This window comes from Humulus lupulus, chromosome 1 (assembly GCF_963169125.1).
Source record: "Humulus lupulus chromosome 1, drHumLupu1.1, whole genome shotgun sequence".
Classification (NCBI taxonomy): domain Eukaryota; kingdom Viridiplantae; phylum Streptophyta; class Magnoliopsida; order Rosales; family Cannabaceae; genus Humulus; species Humulus lupulus.
Genome location: NC_084793.1, coordinates 258,061,966 through 258,084,261, shown reverse-complemented (window position 1 = coordinate 258,084,261; position 22,296 = coordinate 258,061,966). Strand labels below are relative to the sequence as shown.

General features: G+C 41.1%; 2 protein-coding genes across 2 annotated transcripts; both read left to right on the top strand.

Moving 5' to 3' along the window:
- LOC133832840 (uncharacterized) lies at positions 1 to 492 on the top strand. Its single transcript, XM_062263126.1, has one exon. It carries the CDS (start codon positions 1 to 3, stop codon positions 490 to 492), a length of 492 nt encoding a protein of 163 aa, XP_062119110.1.
- Positions 493 to 820: 328 nt separating this feature from the next.
- LOC133832832 (uncharacterized) lies at positions 821 to 4,327 on the top strand. The gene is made up of 4 exons (XM_062263121.1): positions 821 to 985; positions 1,149 to 1,464; positions 1,549 to 1,677; positions 4,140 to 4,327. The coding sequence occupies exons 1-4, from the start codon at positions 821 to 823 to the stop codon at positions 4,325 to 4,327; spliced, it is 798 nt and encodes a 265-aa protein (XP_062119105.1).
- Positions 4,328 to 22,296: the final 17,969 nt, after the last annotated feature.

Sequence of the window (22,296 nt, the reverse complement as noted above, 5' to 3'; positions counted from 1 at the left end):
ATGGCGTGTTTCAATGGGTGTTATAAACGAGTACAACAAGCACATCACAATGGTTGGTCTGATGAGCAAATTCTTGAGAATGCACATCAATTGTACAAATCTGAAAATAACAACTCAAATTTTCTGCTTGTGGACTGTTGGAGATTACTAAAGGATGAGCCAAAATGGAATACAATATACCAACCAAAAGGTGGTAAGAGAACAAAGGTGTCAGAATCAGGGGCATTTACTTCTTCTTCCAATGCAGGCATCAGTGATGATGAAGTACGTGAAGTGCACCCTACTAGCCAAAAGGCAGCAAAGAGAAAAAGGAAGGAAAAAAAAAAGACACATACTAGATTTATAGAGATTAGTGAACGAAAAGCATCTGCATTGGAGAAATTGGTAGTGATAAAGGAGAAAGAGGCAGAAGATAATATGATGACAAAATACATGGATTATCTCATTGTGGACACGTCCCATATGACTCCTAAGCAAAAAGAAAGATCATGAAAACTTGTGTACTTATATTAAGAATAATATCCTGAAGTTGTAATTGCTATGTATTTTTATCAACCGCATTATTATGTATTTTATTTTATTTAAATAAATTATCCTTTATTATTTAGCCTATATTTTAACGGCGACATTGATAAGTTATATTTTAACGGCTATATTTTAACAGCTACATTTTAACGGCTATATTTTAACGACTATAAATATCACCATGTCTATAAATACCAAATTTCAATCTTCCTTTTACTCAACTCTCCATTCCATCCTTCATTTTACTCTCTCATTCAACTTTCATTCCCAAATATCATATACTCTAAGTTCGACAATGGATTCGCCAAATTCTCTAAATCCATACGACAATATGAGTCTAGAGGATATCATAATTGCAGAGTTTATTGACGATCATGATGATCAATATTTCAAAGCTTTCATGGATGGGGGTAGCTCAACAAGGCAAGGAAGAAGAAGAGCCCACATTGATAGGGGTCATGTATAAGGAAACCAACGTTTGTTCGATGACTACTTTTCTGATGAACCGGTGTATACAAAATATCAATTTCGAAGAAGATTTAGAATGCGTAGACACGTATTCCAACACATAGTGCAGGCTCTAGAAAGACATTCAAAGTATTTCAAGATGAGGTTTGATGCAGTCAGTAGAAGGGGCTTTCACCATATTAGAAGTGCACCGCTGCTATGCGAATGTTGGCATCGGAGCGCCTGCCGATTATGTTGATGAGTATGTTCGAATTTGTGAAACCACCACTATTGAATGTCTAGTCAATTTCGTTCGGGGAGTGAATGATATTTTTGGGATCGAATATTTGAGACGGCCCAGTGCTGGGGACATTCGTCGCTTACTTCAAATGGGGGAGGTGTGTGGTTTTCCACACATGTTGGGAAGCATTGATTGTATGCATTGGGAATGGAAAAATTGCCCAGTTGCATGGAAAGGCCAATTCACGCTAGGTGATCACGACAGACCAACAATCATGCTCGAAGTAGTTGCGTCACAAGATCTTTGGATATGACATACAATTTTTGGTGTTCCAGGATCCAATAATGATCTCAACGTGTTAAATCAATCCCCATTATTCACTGATATCTTACAAGGGCAAGCTCCGAGAGTTGAGTTTATGATAAATGGCACACAATGCATCAAGGGGTACTATCTAGCAGATGGTATCTATCCAGAGTGAGGTACATTTGTTAAAACTATCCCACTGCCTCAAGGAGAGAAAATAAAATTATTTTCCCGATGCCAAGAAGTTGTACGCAAAGATGTTGAGCGAGCATTCAAAGTACTTCAATCTCATTTTGTTATTGTACGAGGACCAACACGTTTTTGGCAAAGAGATGTTCTCAAAGATATAATGTATGCATGCATCATATTGCACAACATTATTGTTGAGGATGAAAGAGATGCATATGAGAGTTTGTTTGATTTTAATTATGATGACGGCCCCGCCGACACCTCAATGGTTGAAGTATTGCATGGACCTATTTCTGATTTCCCGATAATGCTTCAAAGAAATGCTTAAATTCGTGAGAGAAACATTCATCGCAATCTTCAGGTAGACTTGATGGAGCACATATGGTCAAAATTGGGAAATAATTCTAATTAGCATTTTTTTTAATTATGGATTGATTAATTATGATTGTGTCATTTTATAAGCTCCTTTAAATTTCATCTAATTTAAATTTCCTGTAATATTTATTTATATTAATATATAAATTTAAAAAAATTTGTGTGACAATATTTATAATTACAAAATAATATATTAAATAATAATATGTGAGACCATAATTGACAACTTTTGGGGTGGTTCAGCATTTGAGCATTTTTATGGAAAATGTTGCCAAAAGTGATGTGGATGAGAGAGAAAATAAAAAATTATATTTTGGGATGATTTGGACATTTTAGGCAACTAATAGGGTAGCCACCATTGAAGTTGCTCTTAGACAAAAATGTTATACCAGTTCTAGCATGGACGAAGCTTTGTAGTGTTGGATGACAACAACACAATCCAACTTCAACAATTTTAAAAGAGAAACATTGGGTTTCGAAGCCCATGTAGTAATAGTGGCAGTATGACTAATTGCCACGTAGAAGAGCCAGAATGAGTTGAAGAAGTTTTGGATTGCAAATTTTTTTGGGCGACTACATTTTGTTCACTCTAACAATCTTCGGAGTTGAACTAATAATGCATCCAACAAAAAATCACTAGTAGGAACTGATATGTATACTTGTTTTTGGCAATGGACATTATCTTTGCTAACAATTGAGTGAAGCAGCTCCAACCTACGAATAATTGGTTTGTGTTATTGTGAAAATTGTGAAGTTTCAAAATCTTGGAGTATTATTTATGTAAAATAAGATTTTTTTATATGTAATTGTAAATCATGTCTTTTGAAATGGTCAGGATGTTAGACTTTTATTTGGGCTTAGTTATATAGATTCAGCCATTACACATTCAATTACCCGACTTTTGATGCATTTTTTTCACAAATAATCTCTTAGATCTACACTTAGTTTCTTGATTTTACTCGATATAAACCCCATAAATCAATTGCACATGATCCTCTAATGAAAACCCCTCATTAAACGCTCGAAACCGCCTCTTTTTCTGGCCAGAAAGCTGTCGAACTCGACCAGGTCAAAATCCGGGTCGCACGGCCCGTTTACCAGTGGAAGGTTGAAGACAACCTGTTCAGACGAAGCCCACTCGCGGCAGGCGGCGCGTGCGACATCTTCTGACATCGTTTTTCGACGTTTCTTTTTTCCAACATTAATATAATTTATTTTCTGATTTTTTTGTGATTTTTATTTATTTTTTTGAAATGTTAAAATAATTATTATGGAATTAATCTCATTTACGGTGTCATAAAACATTAATAAATAATTTATAATATTTTTTCAAAAAATTTGAATCACAGAAAATTATTTGAGTATTTGTTCGTTCATTTGAACATATTCACTCTTTTGAACAATCAACTTTTTTTTTTATATACTCTCCACTCAAACAATAGGAATTACTTTTCATAAAAAAAATCCTATATTCTTTGTTGTTCTAAAATGACAAACTTGAATGTTTGATGACTAAATAATGTGTTATGGTGGGACACATTGTTTTTATCATTCATAAATTTAATGAGTAATATTTTTTTGGGGGGAATTTGGTTGAAAATATTATAATTATTATCATCAAAGTGATTTAATTATATTATTTTTCAATGATTATTTTATCGCCAAATTTCATCAGTTTATAGAAAATATTTTTCTTGGATAATTGATATGTATAATCACTTGCACAAATGAGGTAATTATATATATTAATTAATGTATCATGAAGTGTGTTGATTATAATGCATGTTTAACATTATTTGTCCAAAGGTAATAATTTTTTATGTGTATTTTGTTTGGTTTGATTTAATATATATGCCTTGAGAATTTATTTATCCAAAGGTAATCAATTTTTAATTTATATATATTTTTTCTAGTTAGCTTCATGGAAATATATCATATGTGTGTTATATTCTCACCCCAAAGGGGAGTTTGTGATGACTATCTTGACTCTATTTATATATTTTCTTGATATGCTCATAGTTTAATCAAGTTTTGCCATTTTCCTTTTATCTTGTAGTTTCCTTTTCTGTGAACAACAATAATGCTTCCATTCAAATTCTGACTGGGTCCAACTACAAGAAGTGGAAACGAGATGTGGATTTTAGTTTGGGAATCATGGACTTGGATCGATGCATGCGTGAGGATCAACCCGCTGCTCCAACTGATGCGAGCACTACTGCCCAGAGAACTCTCCATGCACAATGAGAAAATTCAAATCGTCTCAGTCTAATAGCTATGAAAAGATTGATCCCTGAACATCTTTTGAGTGGTCTGCCTGAGACAACTAATGCCAAAGAATTTTTAACTAATGTGGGAAAATTGTATGACACTGGTGAGAATGCTGAAACTGGATCTCTTATGGATGAGATTCAAACCATCAATTATGATGAAACTAAAGGAGTGAGGGACTTCATTGTGAAAATTGTCAATGTTCAGTCAAAGCTAAAAGATCGTAAGATTCCTCTACCTAATTCTTATATTATTCATCATGCTCTCAATGCTCTTTTTGCATCTTTCAATCTCATTAAGATAGCCTACAACACTTATAATCAAACATGGAGCATCAATGAATTAATTTCGAAGTGTGTTGTTGAGGAAAACAAGCTGAAAAAGGAGCATAATGAGTCAGCCCATTATGTTTCTCAACTCAAGCCAAATAAAGGAAAATGGAGATTCAAAAACCAAAGGAGCAACACTTCTAAGAAAGGAGCATAACAATGGACAAAAAAAAGAGAATGCCCAATCGAAGTATGCTAATGTTAAGTGTTTCTTCTGTGATAAAATGAGCCATAGAAGAACTGATTGTCACAAATTTAAGATTTGGATAGAAAAGAAGAAAAAATAACCAGGTACTCCTTTAGCTTGTGTTTGTTTTGAATCTAATCTAGTTGATGTTCTTATTGATTCTTGGTGGTTGGATAGTGGTGCCACAGTTCATATTACTACTACCTTGCAGGGGCTAAGGGATCTCAGGAAACCAAATCAGAGGGAGTCAAAAATTAAAGTAGGAAACGATGTTGGAGTTGAAGTTTGCTATGTTGGCACCTTTATTCTTGAATTACAGACCAGTTTTAAGCTTGTTTTGAACAATACTTTTTCTGTTCCTACTTTTAAGAGAAATTTAGTTTCTCTTTTGCTTGGATAAACAAGGATATTCGTTTCTTTTTGCAAATTATAAAACTCCAAAGTTATTGGAAATTGTTTTTATTCTGATGGTCTCTACAAATTATCCTTGGCTCCTTTGGTTTCTGTTGTCGCCGCTTTTCGTCAAACAGTGAAAGAAGAGCACGTAAACAATAACTGAAAATGGCCAATTGAAATAAAACAATGTAAACACACGATTTTTACGTGGTTCAGCAGTTAAATCTGCCTAGTCCACGAGTCTTTGTTATTAAACTCAAGATTATCTCTAGGAATTCTTCAAGAATGAATTCTCCAGAGTTTTCTCTCAAGGATCAGAATTTCGGTTCTTTACAATGGTGCATGGCCTCTCTATTTATAGGGAAGGCTGCAGAGTACTATCCCACATATTTTGGGTAGTTACTCTTTTTGTGTAAATAAAATAAATGGCTTTAAATGCCTATAATCAGATATAACAGGAAACGTCTCCTGAAGATCAGGGGACGTATAACTGACCAAATAATATCCCATGATTCTAGGGGATTTACAATAATAAATGAGGATTACATCTCATATTTATAACACTTGTAGATATTCAAGGTGGTTATCGCGTATCTCTAAGGCTTTAGCCTCCCAGGTTTCCCGTCATCTATCGAGCTAGAAACATCTTCCGAGGCCACATGACTTTCGAGATCGTACGTGCGTCGAGCTCGGGACCCCTGATCCGAAGTCGTCCCTGAAGATGAGTGTGTTCCCGGAGCTATCTTTCGAGATCATGAATACTTCGAGGTCACCATACTCGAGGTCGTCTACATCCTGTAAGCTCGACATACAATCCTGGAGCATGATTCCATCCTTATGAGTCCGCTTATTTGCGAATCCAACTTTCGAGGTCATAATTTGCATAGCTCGAAATCTGGGTGTAACATCTTGCCCCCTCAAAAGTATTTGTTCGAATCCTGAGAGAAGGAAACTTTTGAACTACTTTCTTTGAGAACTGTACCGTCATACACTCTTGAAAATGGACACGCGTCAATTGGGTATTGCTCATTTTTGGTACTTGAGTACCTTGGAAACACGCCCACGATCGTCCGTCTGACACCTTTTCGGCAATATCTTGTCATTGATCCCTGACCATTGGATTTTGCAAGGATTTTGTTCAACGTTCCAGATTAGCTCCTTTTTCCCACCTATATATACAAGACTCCACTCTTCACCTTCACTTTTACCTTTCATTCACCATAAGCAAGAAAAGAAGAAAAAAGAAAACCAGAGACCCCCCTAAAAAGCTTCTGTCCCGCACATGTTTTCTCGGCTAAAGAAACAAAGAAATCCTGGTCTGTTCGAGTCAGTGAGTTCTTATTTGCAACCTCTTCTTCAATCGACAATCTCTCTGCAATCGCCGTTACTGTGTAAGTATGCAATTTTTGTTTTCCATTTTGTCAGTTTTTATTCACGCTGTTCTTGCTGTGTACGTGTATATACTGGTTTACGTCCTTAGCATAATACGATAGGAGGTTTTGATCAGATAAGCTCTTATACTTTTTAGACTTCCATCCTGGATTTACATCTCTGGTTCATACCCAGTTTTGATGTTTGAATGAGGTTCTTATTTTTTGGGTTTTGAAAAAAAATTTAGGCGACGTTTCTTGTACACTAAGTTTTCGGGTAAAAACCCTTGTCCTTGACATATGCACGAAACCCAAGAATGCCTTTCCTGGTTAACCGCCACTCTTCTTTCCCTTGAATTTTGGGATTTTCAAAAAATTATCCACGCTCCCTTTCTTTTTCGTGGAACACACGCCCTGACTCCTCAATAAGGGTCTTAATATTTAGTTTGTCTTGTTCCTAAATCTCCGAGCTCATCCCATCAAGCTCGTGATTCTTGCATGCATGACCCTCACCATTTTTTCTTTCTTGTTAGATGTCACAGAATCTGGAAAGACGGTGGGGGTCATTGCTGGCAATCCCTTACGAGCCAAAATCTCCGAGCCCAGAATCGCTGTTCGCCCGGAATCAACGTCGGATAAGAGAATACGAGCTTGCGCGCGAGCAAGAGGACATTCGAGCTCACTACCGCCGTCAGATAGACGAAGTCATAGAGGGGAAGAGGAGAGTTCTTCGGGAGGCCATCTATCCGGAATCCAATTCAAGTCCTAGGCCGATTCCTCTCGATCCTGCTTTAAAGGTTACTGTCGCATACCACCCCGGAGAGCTCAAATTTTTACTAATGGGGGAACCTTCATCCTCGCAGTCGAGGAGAGAGATGTTCGAGGCCGAGCTCTACTGGAGCTCGGTTACCACAACCAGTCAAATAACTGAAATCTTGGCTTTCCATGGCCTTGGTTTGTCGGGCACCCTGAAGTGTCGAGCTCCGACTGGTCATGAACGGAGCTGCTTCGCCCCTGGCGGCCGCGACGCCACAGTGAAATATGCGGCATGGAGCCAGGAGCACTGCTGCCCTTGAAGTCTTTTTTCAAAGACTTTACTGATTTCGTTGGGTTGGCTCCGTTCCAACTCAACACCAATTCGTACAGGGTGCTGTCTGCCCTGAGGTCCTTGTACCACGAGCTGGGGTGGAAAGGACCTTCACCTCAAGAGATTTTATATCTCTTTTGTTTAAAAAGTAACCCCTCCCGAGCTCGGGGAGGGGATGGCTTTTACTACCTCTCGAGCTACCCCAAGGAGACGAAGGTTTTTGAGGATCTTCCCAACCACCCGCCTGATTTCAAAAGGGCCTTCTTCTGGACAGATGGTCTGTCCCCGTCTCGACATTATTCGTTCAGGCAGATTCATGAGTATTCTCGTTACCTTTGTTTCTGTGCTCGAGAATTTAGTTCTTAAATCCATATTTAGTTGAAATGTGTCTCGCCTTTCTGCTAATTTTCAGCGTCCCACCCCCGATGAAGCAATGAAGGGGCACAGAGAGGCCTTGCTCCAACTCCCTTATGGCAGGAGGTCTCTCTCGTATCTATTACACGAGGGCAAGCTCCGAGCTTGTGGGCTGTTGGGAGAGGGCCAGTCAACCTCTGACTGGTCCAATAAAAAATATGAACACTGGGAGGAGGTGCCACTGCCCACAGGCGCCCTTCCTCCGAGGAGAGAAACGAGGCCATCACTCCCAATTCGCCTGAGGAGTCCGCGGTCTGGGAATGAGGCCAATGATGAAGCTTTGAGCTCGGATTTAGATGAAGGTAAAGTCCTCCCTACTTCGAGAATCTGGTCCCCCACTTTACTAAAACACAGGCCCAATAGGTTAGTCTCGTGCCCACAGGATAGATACCACTTCTACATATGGAGTTGGGTAGATGACTGTGTCCATAGGTTTGATAGTGGGCTCAGGAAATACGACACCATGTACACCACGGACGAGGTGTGGAATGAGATAGCTGTGCAGTATGGGACCAATGATTATAGGGACCTCTCGAGGTTATCACCTACTTATAGGGAAGGCACTCCCCCCGCCTCCTCTGAAGACGGGGGAATTTCATGGTCCCTAAGCTCGAGCTCGGGGGAGAGTTCCAGTTAGGTTTCTTCTATCATCACTCTATATGTCTGTGATACTGAAGCAACTTGTGTGCTTCACTTTACTCACCGTGTTGTGACTTGTGCAGGCGAGATGGACTCCGACCTTGACACCCTCATCGACACTGCTGGTGCCAAGAGGAACAAACGCCCTAGGGCGGGGTCGCTGAAGACCGGCCAACCGGGCAAAGGCTCTAAGAGGTCCAAGAAAACACCTCCCCTTGCTCCGCTGGTTCCGAGCTCTGTTGCTGCGTAGACTACTCAGGCTGGCACTTCCACGACGGCGCCATCCTCGCAGGCCGTTGCCTCTGCGATGGCACCGACTACGCTGGTTGGTGCCCCCATCATGGTTGAGCCCCCACCTTCTGTGGTGGGTCAATCATCCTCTGCTCCGTTTTCCAAAAGGCCTTCTGCTTCCCGAGTTCAGAAGCTATCAATCTCCACCCATATGGACGCATATGCGGTGGACAATGCTGCTGGGTCCCATGGATCCACGCTGGTCTCGGATGTCATGTCCCGGATCGGCCAGAGCTATGGCAGCCTCAAAGCTCCCCAGTGACAGTGCCTAAATGACACCCGAGACTGCACTGCTCTTTATGAGAAGAGTATTGAGCACACCGCCGCGGTAAGTATTCTTCTATACTCCTTCCTTTTCTACTTGTAATCATACTGACCTGGAGCTAATGGTGGTTTACTTCTTTTTCAGGCTCTTGCCTTCACTGCTCAGCTCAATTACCAGTTAAACCATGAGATCCATTCGAGCAAGATTCATGCTCAGGAGGCGAAAGATCTTCACCTCAAGGCGAGCGATGATCTGAAGGCGGCGAATGCGAAGCTCGAGGCGGGAGTTAAGGAGCGTGAGGGTATGGCCACCGAGCTCGGGAAGTTGAAGGCTGAGTTCGAGGAGCATAAAAAAGAGATCATCCAGCTTCGGGAGACCAATAAGAAGCTTGAAGAGGACAAGGCTGCCACCTTCGACATCATGGAGGATGCAAAAGCTCGTCTCCTTGCCGAGTACAAAGAGAAGAAAGAGAAGGCGGTCGACTCGGCCATGTACCGGATGTGGGCCTACAATGAAGATCTGGACACCAGCTTCTTAGGTCCTCACGAGGCGCCGCTTCTTGAAAGGTGGAATGCTTGGCTCGAGAAGGAAGAAGCTGAACAGCTCGAGAAGGAGAAGGCTGAGCAGCTCAAGAAGGAAAAGGCTGCTCGGGACGTCATTTCGGGGGGAGTTCAGGAGGATAGTCATGCTATTCGTTCTGAGGAATCCGGTTCTGTAGATGCTGGGAAGGCCAAGGAGACTCCTCTTCCTTGAATCTGACCTCGGGGAGATCATTTATTGGGGCTGCGCCCCCCTATTTTGTAATTATTTTAATTTATGCCCACGGGGCTGATACAATTTCTTTAACTATTCTTTTACATGCTTTACATTTCTTGGCTCGAAATATTTTGCACATTTTATGTTGATGAATCAGTTATGTTTATTTATTCATACAAACATAGTTTGGATTTTAGGCTCGAAACTCGATGCATTCATGCATAGTTTGTTCGAATTATCCGCTTCCGACCTCGTTATTTATCAAGGTCGGATATTACTTTAACCATGAACCCGAAAGTACTTATATGGTATGTAACGTATATGATTTGGTTATATCTTTTGTTTAGTCACTTTTCCTCATCCTCAGTTTTTGCTCCGAGGTTAAGAGTTCGAAACTATTTTTCTTTAAGATATTCCAGCCTCGATCTCGACTCATCTCGAAGTAGGTTTAGGTTCCTACTTATTATCGATTAATTTTTTAGCCGGTTTGTTCCAAACCTGTTAGGTTTGCACCTCTGGTTAACTCCAAATGTTTTAGGTTTTTGATGGTTCGGTTATGTCCAAACTATCTAAGCTCGCGTATTTAGTTACATCCAAATACTTTATGTTTTTGATAATTCAGTTATGTCCGAACTATCTAAGCTCGTGTACTTGGTTACATCCAAATACTTTATGTTTTTGATAATTCGGTTATGTCCGAACTATCTAAGCTCGCGTACTTGGTTATATCCAAATACTTTTTTGATAATTCGGTTATGTCCGAACTATCTAAGCTCGCGTACTTGGTTGCATCCAAATACTTTTTTGATAATTCGGTTATGTTCGAACTATCTAAGCTCGCGTACTTGGTTGCATCCAAATACTTTATATATATATATTTTTTTTAAGCTGGTGGTATATATACCAATGATGCCCCCTTAATATCCTATGAGTGTGACCATAGGTTATTAAATTAAGAGAGATTGCAAAAATAAAAAAAACAAAAAGAGATTACATATTGAACAAAATAGATCTTTTATTTGATGGAATTCAAAAACAGACAAGCTAATACATATAGAAAATCATGGTTACAGGCAACACACTTCCTACACTACTGATAGTAAGGTCTAAGGTGTTCGCCATTCCATGCTCGTGGTACTACGCCAGGTCGGATGACTGACTCTATCTGGTATGGTCCTTCCTAGTTCGGCCCGAGCACTCCAGCTGCTGGATCTCGGGTTGCTAAGAATGCGCGTCTCAACACCAGATCTCCCATTCTGAACTTTCGATCTCGAACCCTCTTGTTGAAATATCTGATAGTGCGTTGCTGGTAAGCAGCATTTCTCAGCTGAGCCTCTTCTCTTTTTTCTTTGATCAAGTCTAGGGTTTCCTCGAGCTGAGTATGGTTTGAACTTTGGTCGTAGGTCTGAGTTCGGATCGTTGGGATTTCAACTTCGATGGGCAACATTGCCTCGCAGCCGTATGCTAGAGAGAACGGGGTATGTCCTGTTGATGTCCGAGCTGTGGTCCTATACCCCCAAAGGACTTGAGGCAATTCCTCGGGCCATCGTCCCTTTGCTTCCTCCAACTTTTTCTTTAGAGAACTCTTGAGAGTTTTGTTAACGGCTTCGACCTGACCATTCGCTTGAGGGTGGGCCACTGATGAAAAACTCTTTATTATACCGTTCTTCTCACAAAAACTGGTGAATAGGTCGCAATCGAACTGGGTTCCGTTGTCGGATACGATCTTCCTTGGTACTCCATATCGGCACACGATGCTCTTTACAACGAAATCAAGGATTTTTTTCGAAGTTATGGTCGCCAATGGTTCAGCCTCCGTCCATTTCGTGAAGTAATCAACGACGACTACAGCATATTTTACTCTGCCTTTGCCAGTCGGGAGAGAGCCTACGAGGTCGATGCCCTATACCGCGAAAGGCCATGGGGATGTCAACATGGTCAGTTCGGATGGTGGAGCTCGGGGTATCGTGGCGAATCTCTGGCATTTGTCGCACTTCTTCACATACTCGAAAGAATCCATTTTAATGGTTGGCCAGAAATATCCCTGGCGTATGATCTTCTTGGACAGGCTATGCCCCCCGGTGTGGTCTCCGCAGAACCCTTCATGAATTTCTTCAATGATTTTCTTAGCTTCGGGGGGGGGGGGGGGGTTACACATCTAAGCAATGGCATGGAATATCCCCTTCTGTATAGTTTTCCGTCTAAAATGGTGTACCGAGGAAGTTGATACATCAACTTTCGAGCCTGATTCCGATCTTTTGGAAGAATCCCGTTTTCGAGGTAATCGACTATCGGGGTCATCCAGGTTGGCTCTGTTTCGATCATACACACATCTTCCTCTTCCGGCTCACTAATGCTGGGTGTTGATAGGTGTTCTATGGGTATAACGTTTAGCTCTTCATTTTCGGCGGAGGTGGCGAGTCGAGCTAAGGCATCTGCATTTGAGTTTCGTTCTCGGGGAACCTGTTCGATTGCATAAAACTCGAAATACTCTAATGCAGATTTTGCCTTCTCCAGATAAGCTACCATTCTTGTGCCACGAGCCTGGTATTCTCCCAAGATTTGATTAACTACAAGCTGGGAGTCACTATAGCAATGTATAGCTTTAGCCTTGAGCTCTTTTGCTATTCGTAGTCCCGCGAGTAGAGCCTCGTACTCGACCTCATTATTTGATGCTTTAAAGCCAAATCTTAAAGTGGAGTGAAATTTACTCCCTGCGGGGGTGATCAGAATAACCCCTGCCCCTGCTCTGTTTTCATTTGACGAGTCGTCGACGTAAAGTTTCCATAGCTCGTGGGCCGTGGTTATTACCTCGTCGTCGGCTATTCCAGTACATTCCACTATAAAGTCCGCCAATGCATGTGCCTTAATGGTTGTCCTCAGATGGTAGGTGATCTCGAACTGTCCAAGCTCAACAGCCCATTTAAGAAGTCGACCTGAAGCTTCTGGTTTAGACAGGACCTGTCTAAGTGGTTGATCTGTCAGTACATGAATGGGATGTGCCTGAAAGTAGGGACGGAGCTTACGAGATGAATGAATTAGACTAAGGGCGAGTTTCTCCATCAATGGATATCTTGACTCTGCCCCCAGTAATCTTTTACTGATGTAGTAGACGGGTTTTTGCACCCTCTCTTCTTCTCGAACGAGCACCGTGCTTATCGCGTGTTCGGTGGTTGAGAGGTATAGGTACAATACTTCTCCCGTCTCATGTTTTGACAGGATGGGTGGTTCAGCTAGGTGCTTTTTGAGCTCCTGAAAGGCCAGCTCACACTCCTCTGTCCATTCAAACTTCTTACTTCCTCTCAATAAGTTGAAGAATGGAAGGCCACGATCCGTTGATTTCGAGATGAATCTGCTTAGGGCTGCCATCCTGCCAGTCAAACTTTGGACATCTTTATGCTTCCGAGGTGAAGGCATGTCAATCAGGGCCTTGATCTTGTCGGGGTTAGCCTCGATTCCACGAGAATTCACAATAAAGCCCAGAAATTTTCCCGAAGATACCCCAAAAGTGCACTTCTGAGGATTTAGCTTCATGTTGTATTTTCTGAGCACGCCGAAGCACTCTTCGAGGTCATCAACATGGTTCTTGTTAAGTTGAGACTTGACAAGCATGTCATCAACATAAACCTCCATGTTGTTCCCAATTTGTTCCGAAAACATCATGTTTACGAGCCGCTGGTACGTGGCTCCAGCATTCTTGAGTTCGAACGGCATGACATTGTAGCAGTAGAGCCCTTTATCTGTGATGAAGCTCGTATGTTCTTGGTCGGGGGCATGCATGGGAATCTGGTTATATCCAGAATATGCATCCATGAATGACATCAGGCCATGCCCCGCCGTGGCATCCACGAGCTGATCAATCCTTGGCAGCGGAAAACAGTCTTTTGGACAAGCTTTGTTGAGATCCGAGTAGTCAATACAGGTTCTCCACGTCCCATTGGGCTTTGGGACCAGCACCGGATTGGCCACCCAGTCAGGGTAAAAGGCATCCCTAATGAAATGGTTTGCTTTTAACCTGTCAACTTCCTCCTTTAATGCTTTCTTTCTGTCTTCGTCCAGCTGTCTTCGTTTTTGTTGCTTCGGGGGGAAGCTTTTGTCTATGTTCAGTGCGTGGCTCGCTACATTTGGACTTATCCCCACCATGTCTGAGTGTGACCACGCGAAGACATCCTGGTTTTCCTTCAGAAAGCAAATTAATTGCTATTTTGTCTTATCTGGGAGCTGAATTTCTTCGAGCTCCTCTAGAGGTTCGAGGTCAACTTTCTCCTCAATCCTTGGATCAATCTCCTCGTCGATTTCTAATACCGTTCCATCTTTATTTTGTATGATAACGAGTGCCTGAGCGCTCGTTTGCTTCTTTCCCCTCAAGGAGATGCTATAGCATTCCCTCCCTGCTAGTTGGTCTCCTTTTAATGTCCCGATTCCGCTAGGGGTCGGGAACTTAAGGGCCAGATGCCTTACAGATGAAACTTCCCCCAGCCCGACCAGGGCGGGTCTCCCGAGCAGCACATTGTAGGCAGATGGTAAATCTACTACCACAAACTCCATTATCTTGGTCACCGAGACTGGGTAGTCTCCCAAGGTCACAGGGAGCTCAATGGATCCCATACAGGCAGTTCATTCTCCTGAAAAGCCGTACAAAGTAGTTGCACATGCCTTCAGGTCGCGAAGGGAGAGTCCCATTTTCTCGAGGGTTGCTTTGTAAAGAATGTTGACTGAGCTCCCATTATCTATGAGAACTCGGCGGACTCTTTTGTTGGCGAGCTGAAGAGTAATAACCAGCGGATCATGATGTGGGAACTGAACATGGGAGGTGTCCTCCTCAGTGAAGGTTATGGGTTGTGTTTCAATCCTCTGGCTTTTAGGGGCCCTAGGTTCGGGTTCATAAGGAGACCCGTCCCCTGTCTTAAGCTCGTTAACATATCTCTTTTGGGCATTCCTGCCCCCTCCTGCGAGATGAGGCCCTCCCGAGATGGTTATTACGTCCTCTCCGTCTATCGGGGGGGGGGGGCTGTCCTCTTCCCGAGATCGGGAGTTATTATTTTGTGTCGTCGGAGGCGCGGCTACTCTCTGGCTTGCGGCCGTCTGACCAGTGTTCTGGTTTTTGACATACTGTCGGAAGTAGCCTCTCGAGATCAACCCTTCGATCTCGTCCTTCAGTTGTCGACATTCATCAGTTGTGTGTCCGGTGTCTCTGTGGAACCGAAAATACTTACTGGAATCCCTCTTGGATTTTTTATTTCTCATTGGGTCCGGATGCCTGAAGGGGACCTGGTTTTCATTAGCCAGGTATATGTTTTCCCGAGACTCGTTGAGTTCGGTGTGCACTTTATAGACGGAGAAATACCTCTCTCCTTTCTTTTTCTTTCCTCCCTCAGCTTCGGGATTATTTCCTTTGTTCTTTTTCCTCTTGGAGGGATTCGCCAAGGTAGGCTGTGGAGCTGCTGGGTCAGCCGAGGTTGAGGCAGAGTTGATGTTTATCGTTGTAGTTTTGGTCTGCGAGGTCGCTTTGAGCATAGACCTCGCCTCCTCTACATTGACAAATCTCTGCGCACGTCTGTTAAACTCGGTTATCGACCTCACCGGTTTCCCTTGCATGTCATCCCAAAGGGCACTTCCGGGTAAAACACCAGCTCGGATAGCCATTAAGTGCCCACTGTCATCCACGTCCCAAGCTCGGGCGACTTCCAGATTAAATCTTGTCAGGTAACTTTTCAGTGTTTCACCCGGCTGTTGTCAGACGTTAGTTAGGGTGGATGCCTCTGGTCTGACTCCCATCATAGCTTGGAACTGCTTCTTAAAGTCTCTAGACAACTGCTCCCACGAAGTTATTGAGTGTCTTTTATATTTTTCGAACCAACTTTTGGCAGGTCCTGCCAATGATGTTGGAAACAACATGCACCTGAGCTCGTAACCCACGTTACTGGCTCTCATAATAGTGTTGAATGTGCTCAGGTGACTACATGGATCGGTCTTTCCTTCAAACGTTGGGACGTGAGGAATCCGAAACCCTTGAGGAAATTGAGTGTCAGAAATATGGGGAGCAAACGGTTCGAGCTCCTCATCTGAGTCCTTATATCGACTCAATCCTCGTTCATTCTTCAAAAGCCTAAAGGCTCTTTCGAGCTGATCGATTCTTTCTTGGACTGGGTCAGTAGGAGGTGCTGTCTAGAATTGACTGTCATTGATCGTGATTCCAGGCTCGCGTCTCCGCGAGGGATCTCTACGCCTATTCAAGTGATCCCTCAGGTTCGGATTTGTTTGATTTTCATTCCCCTGACTCTGATTCAGATGACTGCGCAGGTCGGGACGTTTCTTGCGACTTCCAGTATTCTTACGACCTCGGTCGTGTTTGCTTACGGACCTGGTCTCTCCGGATTCATCACTGTTGAGACTCATTGCTCGGTTGTTTTGCGATGGATTCTTTCCACGTCGCCTTGTCTCCGCGGTGCGAGACCGAGACGTCTGACTTCTCTCAGATGGAGTGCCTCTCCGCTCCTGGAAAGTCTCCCTGTTTCCTTGTCCATCCCCTGCACTCCCTTGATCCTGATCTCGAACAGGTTGAGCGTTTCTGCGGGGTGGCGAAGGATATCTTATGGGTGACGGAGGGAACCGTATAGGCGATGGTGGCTGCCACCCTTGTCGCGGCCTAGAGGGTCCAGAATTTGCCCGAGATGGGTCAGTCGCGTTCGGTGCGCTCCCGGGTACCTGAGTCCGAGCCTCTGCGGGGGTTCGGTTATTCCCAGTTCTCGCAGGCACTTCCACAGGCGGGTTAGGCGAGACCCGAGCTCAGGTATTCCTCTGGGGCCTAGGAGGAGCAGATGGCTATGCTGGCGCCGAGGGTTGAGTCGGTCTTCTTGTGGCAGCATCCTTTCGCGGACGCCCTCGGGGCCTCCGGGGAGGAACATGCACGTCCCTTGGAGGAGGGACTTAGTTCTCGCGCGGAGGCGGGGGCTGAGCCACCTGCGCCTCTGCGGCTATCCTAGTCAACTCCTTATTCCGTTTGTTGGCCTTTGCCAACAGCTGTTTCAATTGCTGGTTTTCCAATTCTACAATAGGAACGTAACGCTCAGGATTGTAGTACATATCCTCATCCCTTGGTGGAGGTGGTGGTCCCCGGGAATCAGAAGACCCACTCCTCTCCTCAACGTCCGGGTTCTCCATTGGTTGTTTTCCAGGACGTCTTGGGTAATTTCCTTCAGGGGTGTTCTAATTGTTTGTGGCCATGATTTTCTCAGGGATGAACGCTTAAGGCTCTCAATGAAAGCACCAAACTGTTGACGCCGCTTTTCGTCAAACAGTGAAAGAAGAGCACGTAAACAATAATTGAAAATGGCCAATTGAAATAAAACAATGTAAACACACGATTTTTACGTGGTTCAGCAGTTAAATCTGCCTAGTCCACGAGTCTTTGTTATTAAACTCAAGATTATCTCTAGGAATTCTTCAAGAATGAATTCTCCAGAGTTTTCTCTCAAGGATCAGAATTTCGGTCCTTTACAATGGTGCATGGCCTCTCTATTTATAGGGAAGGCTGCAGAATACTATCCCACATATTTTGGGTAGTTACTCTTTTTGTGTAAATAAAATAAATGGCTTTAAATGCCTATAATCAGATATAACAGGAAACGTCTCCTGAAGATCAGGGGACGTATAACTGACCAAATAATATCTCATAATTCTAGGGGATTTACAATAATAAATGAGGATTACATCTCATATTTATAACACTTGTAGATATTCAAGGTGGTTATCGCGTATCTCTAAGGCTTTAGCCTCCCAGGTTTCCCGTCGTCTATCGAGCTAGAAACATCTTCCGAGGCCACATGGCTTTCGAGATCGTACGTGCGTCGAGCTCGGGACCCCTGATCCGAAGTCGTCCCTGAAGATGAGTGTGTTCCCGGAGCTATATTTCGAGATCATGAATACTTCGAGGTCACCATACTCGAGGTCGTCTACATCCTGTAAGCTCGACATACAATCCCGGAGCATGATTCCATCCTTATGAGTCCGCTTATTTGCGAATCCAACTTTCGAGGTCATAATTTGCATAGCTCAAAATCTGGGTGTAACAGTTTCCTCTTTTAATGTTGAGAATACTATAGCTAAGAGATCTCGTATAAAGGAACATTCTTTAATTTTGTGGCACAAACGATTAGGTCATATTTCAAAAGAACGAGTTGATAGATTGATTAAAGCTGATATTCTTCCTCCTCTTGATGCTTCTGATTCAGACAATTGTGTTGATTGTGCTCGAGGGAAGTTATTCAAAACTCATAAGAAAAGTGCCACTCACAGTCAGAATCTCTTAGATATTATACACACCGATATCATTGGGCCTTATTCTACTACTCTTTGTAGGAATAAATATTTTATCACTTTTATTGATGACTTTTCTCAATATGGCTTTACTTATTTGATTAAAGAAAAATCAGATGCTCTTGATAAATTCAAAGTTTTTTGGACTGAGGTTGAGAAATAATTAGGAAAACTTATCAAGATTGTGCATTTGGATCATGGAGGTGAATATTATGGAAAGTTCACTGAGACTGGACAAAATATGGGGCTTTTTGCTAAGTACTTACAAGATAGTGGTATAATTATAGAATACACTATGCCCGGTACTCCTAAACAAAATGGAGTTGCTAAAAGACGAAATCGTACTCTTATGGATATGACCAGAAGCATGATGAGTAGATCTAATATGTTAGAGTTCTTATGGGGTGAAGTTATTTTGACCGCTACTTATATCCTGAATCGAGTTCCAAGTAAATCTGTACCCAAAACTCTTTTTGAGTTATGGACTGGCAGAAAGCCTAGTTTGAACCATTTTCGTGTATGGGGTTGTCCAGCTGAAGTGAAGATTTATGATCCTAACTTAAAAAAGTTAGATCCCAGAACAGTTTGCTATTTTTTCATTAGTTATCTAGATCATTTAAAAGGTTATAGATTTTATTGTCCTACTCTCGGTACTAGAATTGTTGAATCTCAGACTGCCAAATTTCTGGAATTTGATATTGCTGAGAAAGTTTATACTCCATCTCTTGAAACAGGGGAGTCAATTGGTGGAATTTTCATTCCTTTATCTCTTTCAAGAAATGATATAATATAGACAGATGACACTCCTAATGATCCTATCCCTACTCATGTTGTTGATGCTCCTATCTTCGACGAGCATTTTCCTCCCATTATGGATGAGGCTCCTGTCTTTGAAGAAGTTCCAGCTGCTGAAGGCATCATTTAAGATGGCGTTCAACAACAAGCAGCAATTCCAAAAATAATTCCTCTAAGAAGATCTCAGAGGACAATAGGTCAGCAATTTCTAATGATTTTTTGGTTTATCTTAGAGAAGGAGAATATGATATTGGTCATGTTGTTGATCCTGTGACTTATAGTGAAGCTTTTAATAGTACACAATCTTCTAAATGGATGGAAGCCATGAAAGATCAAATTGAATCCATGAAGAATAATGATGTGTGGGAATTGGTTGAGTTACCTGTTGGTTTTAAACCAATAGGATGTAAATGGATTTTCAAAACCAAAAAGGATAATAAGGGTAAAATTGAAAGTTACAAAGCACATCTAGTGGCAAAGGGCTTTACTCAAAGATAAGGTATTGATTACACTAAAACCTTCTCACCTGTTTCTACAAAAGATTCATTAAGGATTATTATGGCCTTAGTTGCACATTTTGATTTAGAGTTGCATCAAATGGATGTAAAGACTGCTTTTCTAGAATGGGGAGTTGGGTGAGCAGGTCTATATGTCTTAGCCTGAAGGTTTCAAGGAAAGTGGAAGGGAGAACTTGGTCTGCAAATTGAAAAGGTCTATTTACGATCTCAAACAAGCATCTCGTCAATGGTACTTGAAGTTTGATAAAGTTGTGACATCGTTTGGTTTCATAGAGAACACGTTTGATCAGTGCATTTATATGAAGTTCAGTGGGAGTCGTTATATTTTTCTTGTTCTTTATGTGGACAACATTTTACTAGCAAGTAGTGATTTGGGACTACTAAATGAGACCAAATTGTTCCTGTCTACAAATTTTGATATAAAGGATCTTGGAGAAGCATCTTTTGTTTTGGGGATTAAGATTCATCGTGACAGGAAACGAAAAGTTCTTGGTTTATCTCAAGAAGCTTATATCCATCGTGCGCTAAAAAGGTTTAACATGGATCTATGTAAACCTGGTTCTATCCCTATTCTAAAAGGGGACAAATTTAGTAAGTAACAATGTCCTAAGAACAACTTAGAGAGAGAAGAAATGTCAAACGTCCCTTAAGCAAGTGTGGTAGGGAGTTTGATGTATGTTTAGGTTTGCACTAGACCTAATATTGCTTTTGTGGTAAATGTTCTTGGACAATTTTTGTCTGATCCTGAGCGTGATCATTGGGTTGCTGCAAATAAAGTTTTGAGATATTTACAGAGAACCAATAATTTTATGCTTGTTTGTAAGCAAATTGAGAATCTCCGAGTTGTTGGTTATTCAGATTCTGATTTTGGTGGTTCTGTGGATGGTTTAAAGTCAACTTCTGATATATTTTCACTTTGGCTGGCGCAGCTATTTCTTAGAAAAGTGTAAAACAGACTTTGATTACTTCATCTACTATGTATGCTGAGTTTGTAGCTTGTTATGAGGCATCTTTGTAAGCTGTGTGGCTAAAGAATCTAATTACATAGATACGAGTAGTTGATTCTATTTCCTTACCTATGCTGATCTATTGTTATAATAGTGTTGTCGTTTTCTTTTCCAAAAATAATAAGATTAGTGGTGCTTTGAAGCATATGGAGATCAAGTATCTTACTGTTAGAGACCTAGTCAAGAAAGGAGATGTTATTATAGAGAATTGGAAGAAATAATTGATGTTGGCAGATCCTCTAACCAAAGGATTAAGTGCGTCATTGTTTAATAAACATGTTGTTGATATGGACAATCTTTTTGGTTAGTGGGAGTTTTCTTCTATACACCAGGAATTATGATTATTTGTAATTTTCTTTATTGAACTTATGAACTGCAAAGTTTGTTTTTTGGTTTTTTTTTTATCAATTAATAGTTATGCTTTCATTTATGTTTTGTTATATTCTTGAGAATGTTGAGTTGAAAGCATGTAGTTCATAATATTGTTTTTATCGTCATTTAAGTTTATTTGCTTAATGGCATGGATATCATACTGTTTTATGCACAGTTAATAATATAACACTAACTTATTTATTAAGCAGTGCTTTGGTTATTTCACTGACTTATTTATTAGGCGTCACAATATTAGTGAAATGAGGACTGATAAAGAGATTATGTTTTATATCTGATCACATGTTGGACATAATCTCTTGCCACACTACTAGACATATTGACCATGTCGATTTAATACTTTGGTATTTGTGATTATGAATATTTTTTGTTGATTGGAAAACAAAGTGATAGTCATAGTTCAATATCAAAGATTAAATTGGATTGGTTGTTTTAGATACTATCAAGGAACTATTGTTTTTAAAGTGGCCACAATATTTTTCTTGTTACTCAACCCATGAGTCGTTTTTAAATAAAATTATTTTAATATATATATGTATTATAAAAATTAATGTAGCCTAAGTGGGAGAATGTTAGACTTTTATTTGGGCTTACATTCATATTTTAATGTTTTATAAAATATGGGTTGATAAATAGTTCTTTGCTGATCTAGCCCATTTAATTTTAGTGATCTCTTGTTTATGGACTTAGTATCTATAGTAGTCTAGTTGAAGCAGAAGTGTAGGCTTTCTAGTTAACCGAAGCCTTTGATAAGGAGGTCTAGTCCAACTAGGTTAATATAAGCTAAGTCCCCTCCCTAACTCTATATATACAAATAGTCTCATTGCAATTATGTAATCTGATAATCTGCTTCAGAAATAGAGGTCATTGGGAGGAAGGCTTAGTTGGTTAGTATTGCACTAACAATTCACCTTTTCTCCATGGTTGAATCAGATATGTTTTCTATATTGTTTAATTGTTTATAGTGTTCTAAGTTGTATGCAAAACTATTGATAAGATGTTGTATAAATATCTAACACAGGATTCAAGAGAAATACATTTGTGATGTAGTGCTTCAAAGCATTCCAAAATATATTCTACTAAAAATGAATTACATCAAATTATACAAAATATATTCTACACTTTATTTTTCTCTACTTGTATTTATGTTCTCGACTTGAACAATTACGTTATAAAAACAAA

Excerpts from the sequence above, each read along its gene's own strand:
- LOC133832832 (XM_062263121.1), top strand. The coding sequence starts at position 821 with ATGGATTCGCCAAATTCTCTAAATCCATACGACAATATGAGTCTAGAG. Across the intron at positions 986-1,148 it reads CCCACATTGATAGGGGTCAT|TCAGTAGAAGGGGCTTTCAC; the intron begins GTATAAGGAAAC and ends GGTTTGATGCAG. Across the intron at positions 1,465-1,548 it reads GAAAGGCCAATTCACGCTAG|GATCCAATAATGATCTCAAC; the intron begins GTGATCACGACA and ends TTGGTGTTCCAG.
- LOC133832840 (XM_062263126.1), top strand. The coding sequence starts at position 1 with ATGGCGTGTTTCAATGGGTGTTATAAACGAGTACAACAAGCACATCAC.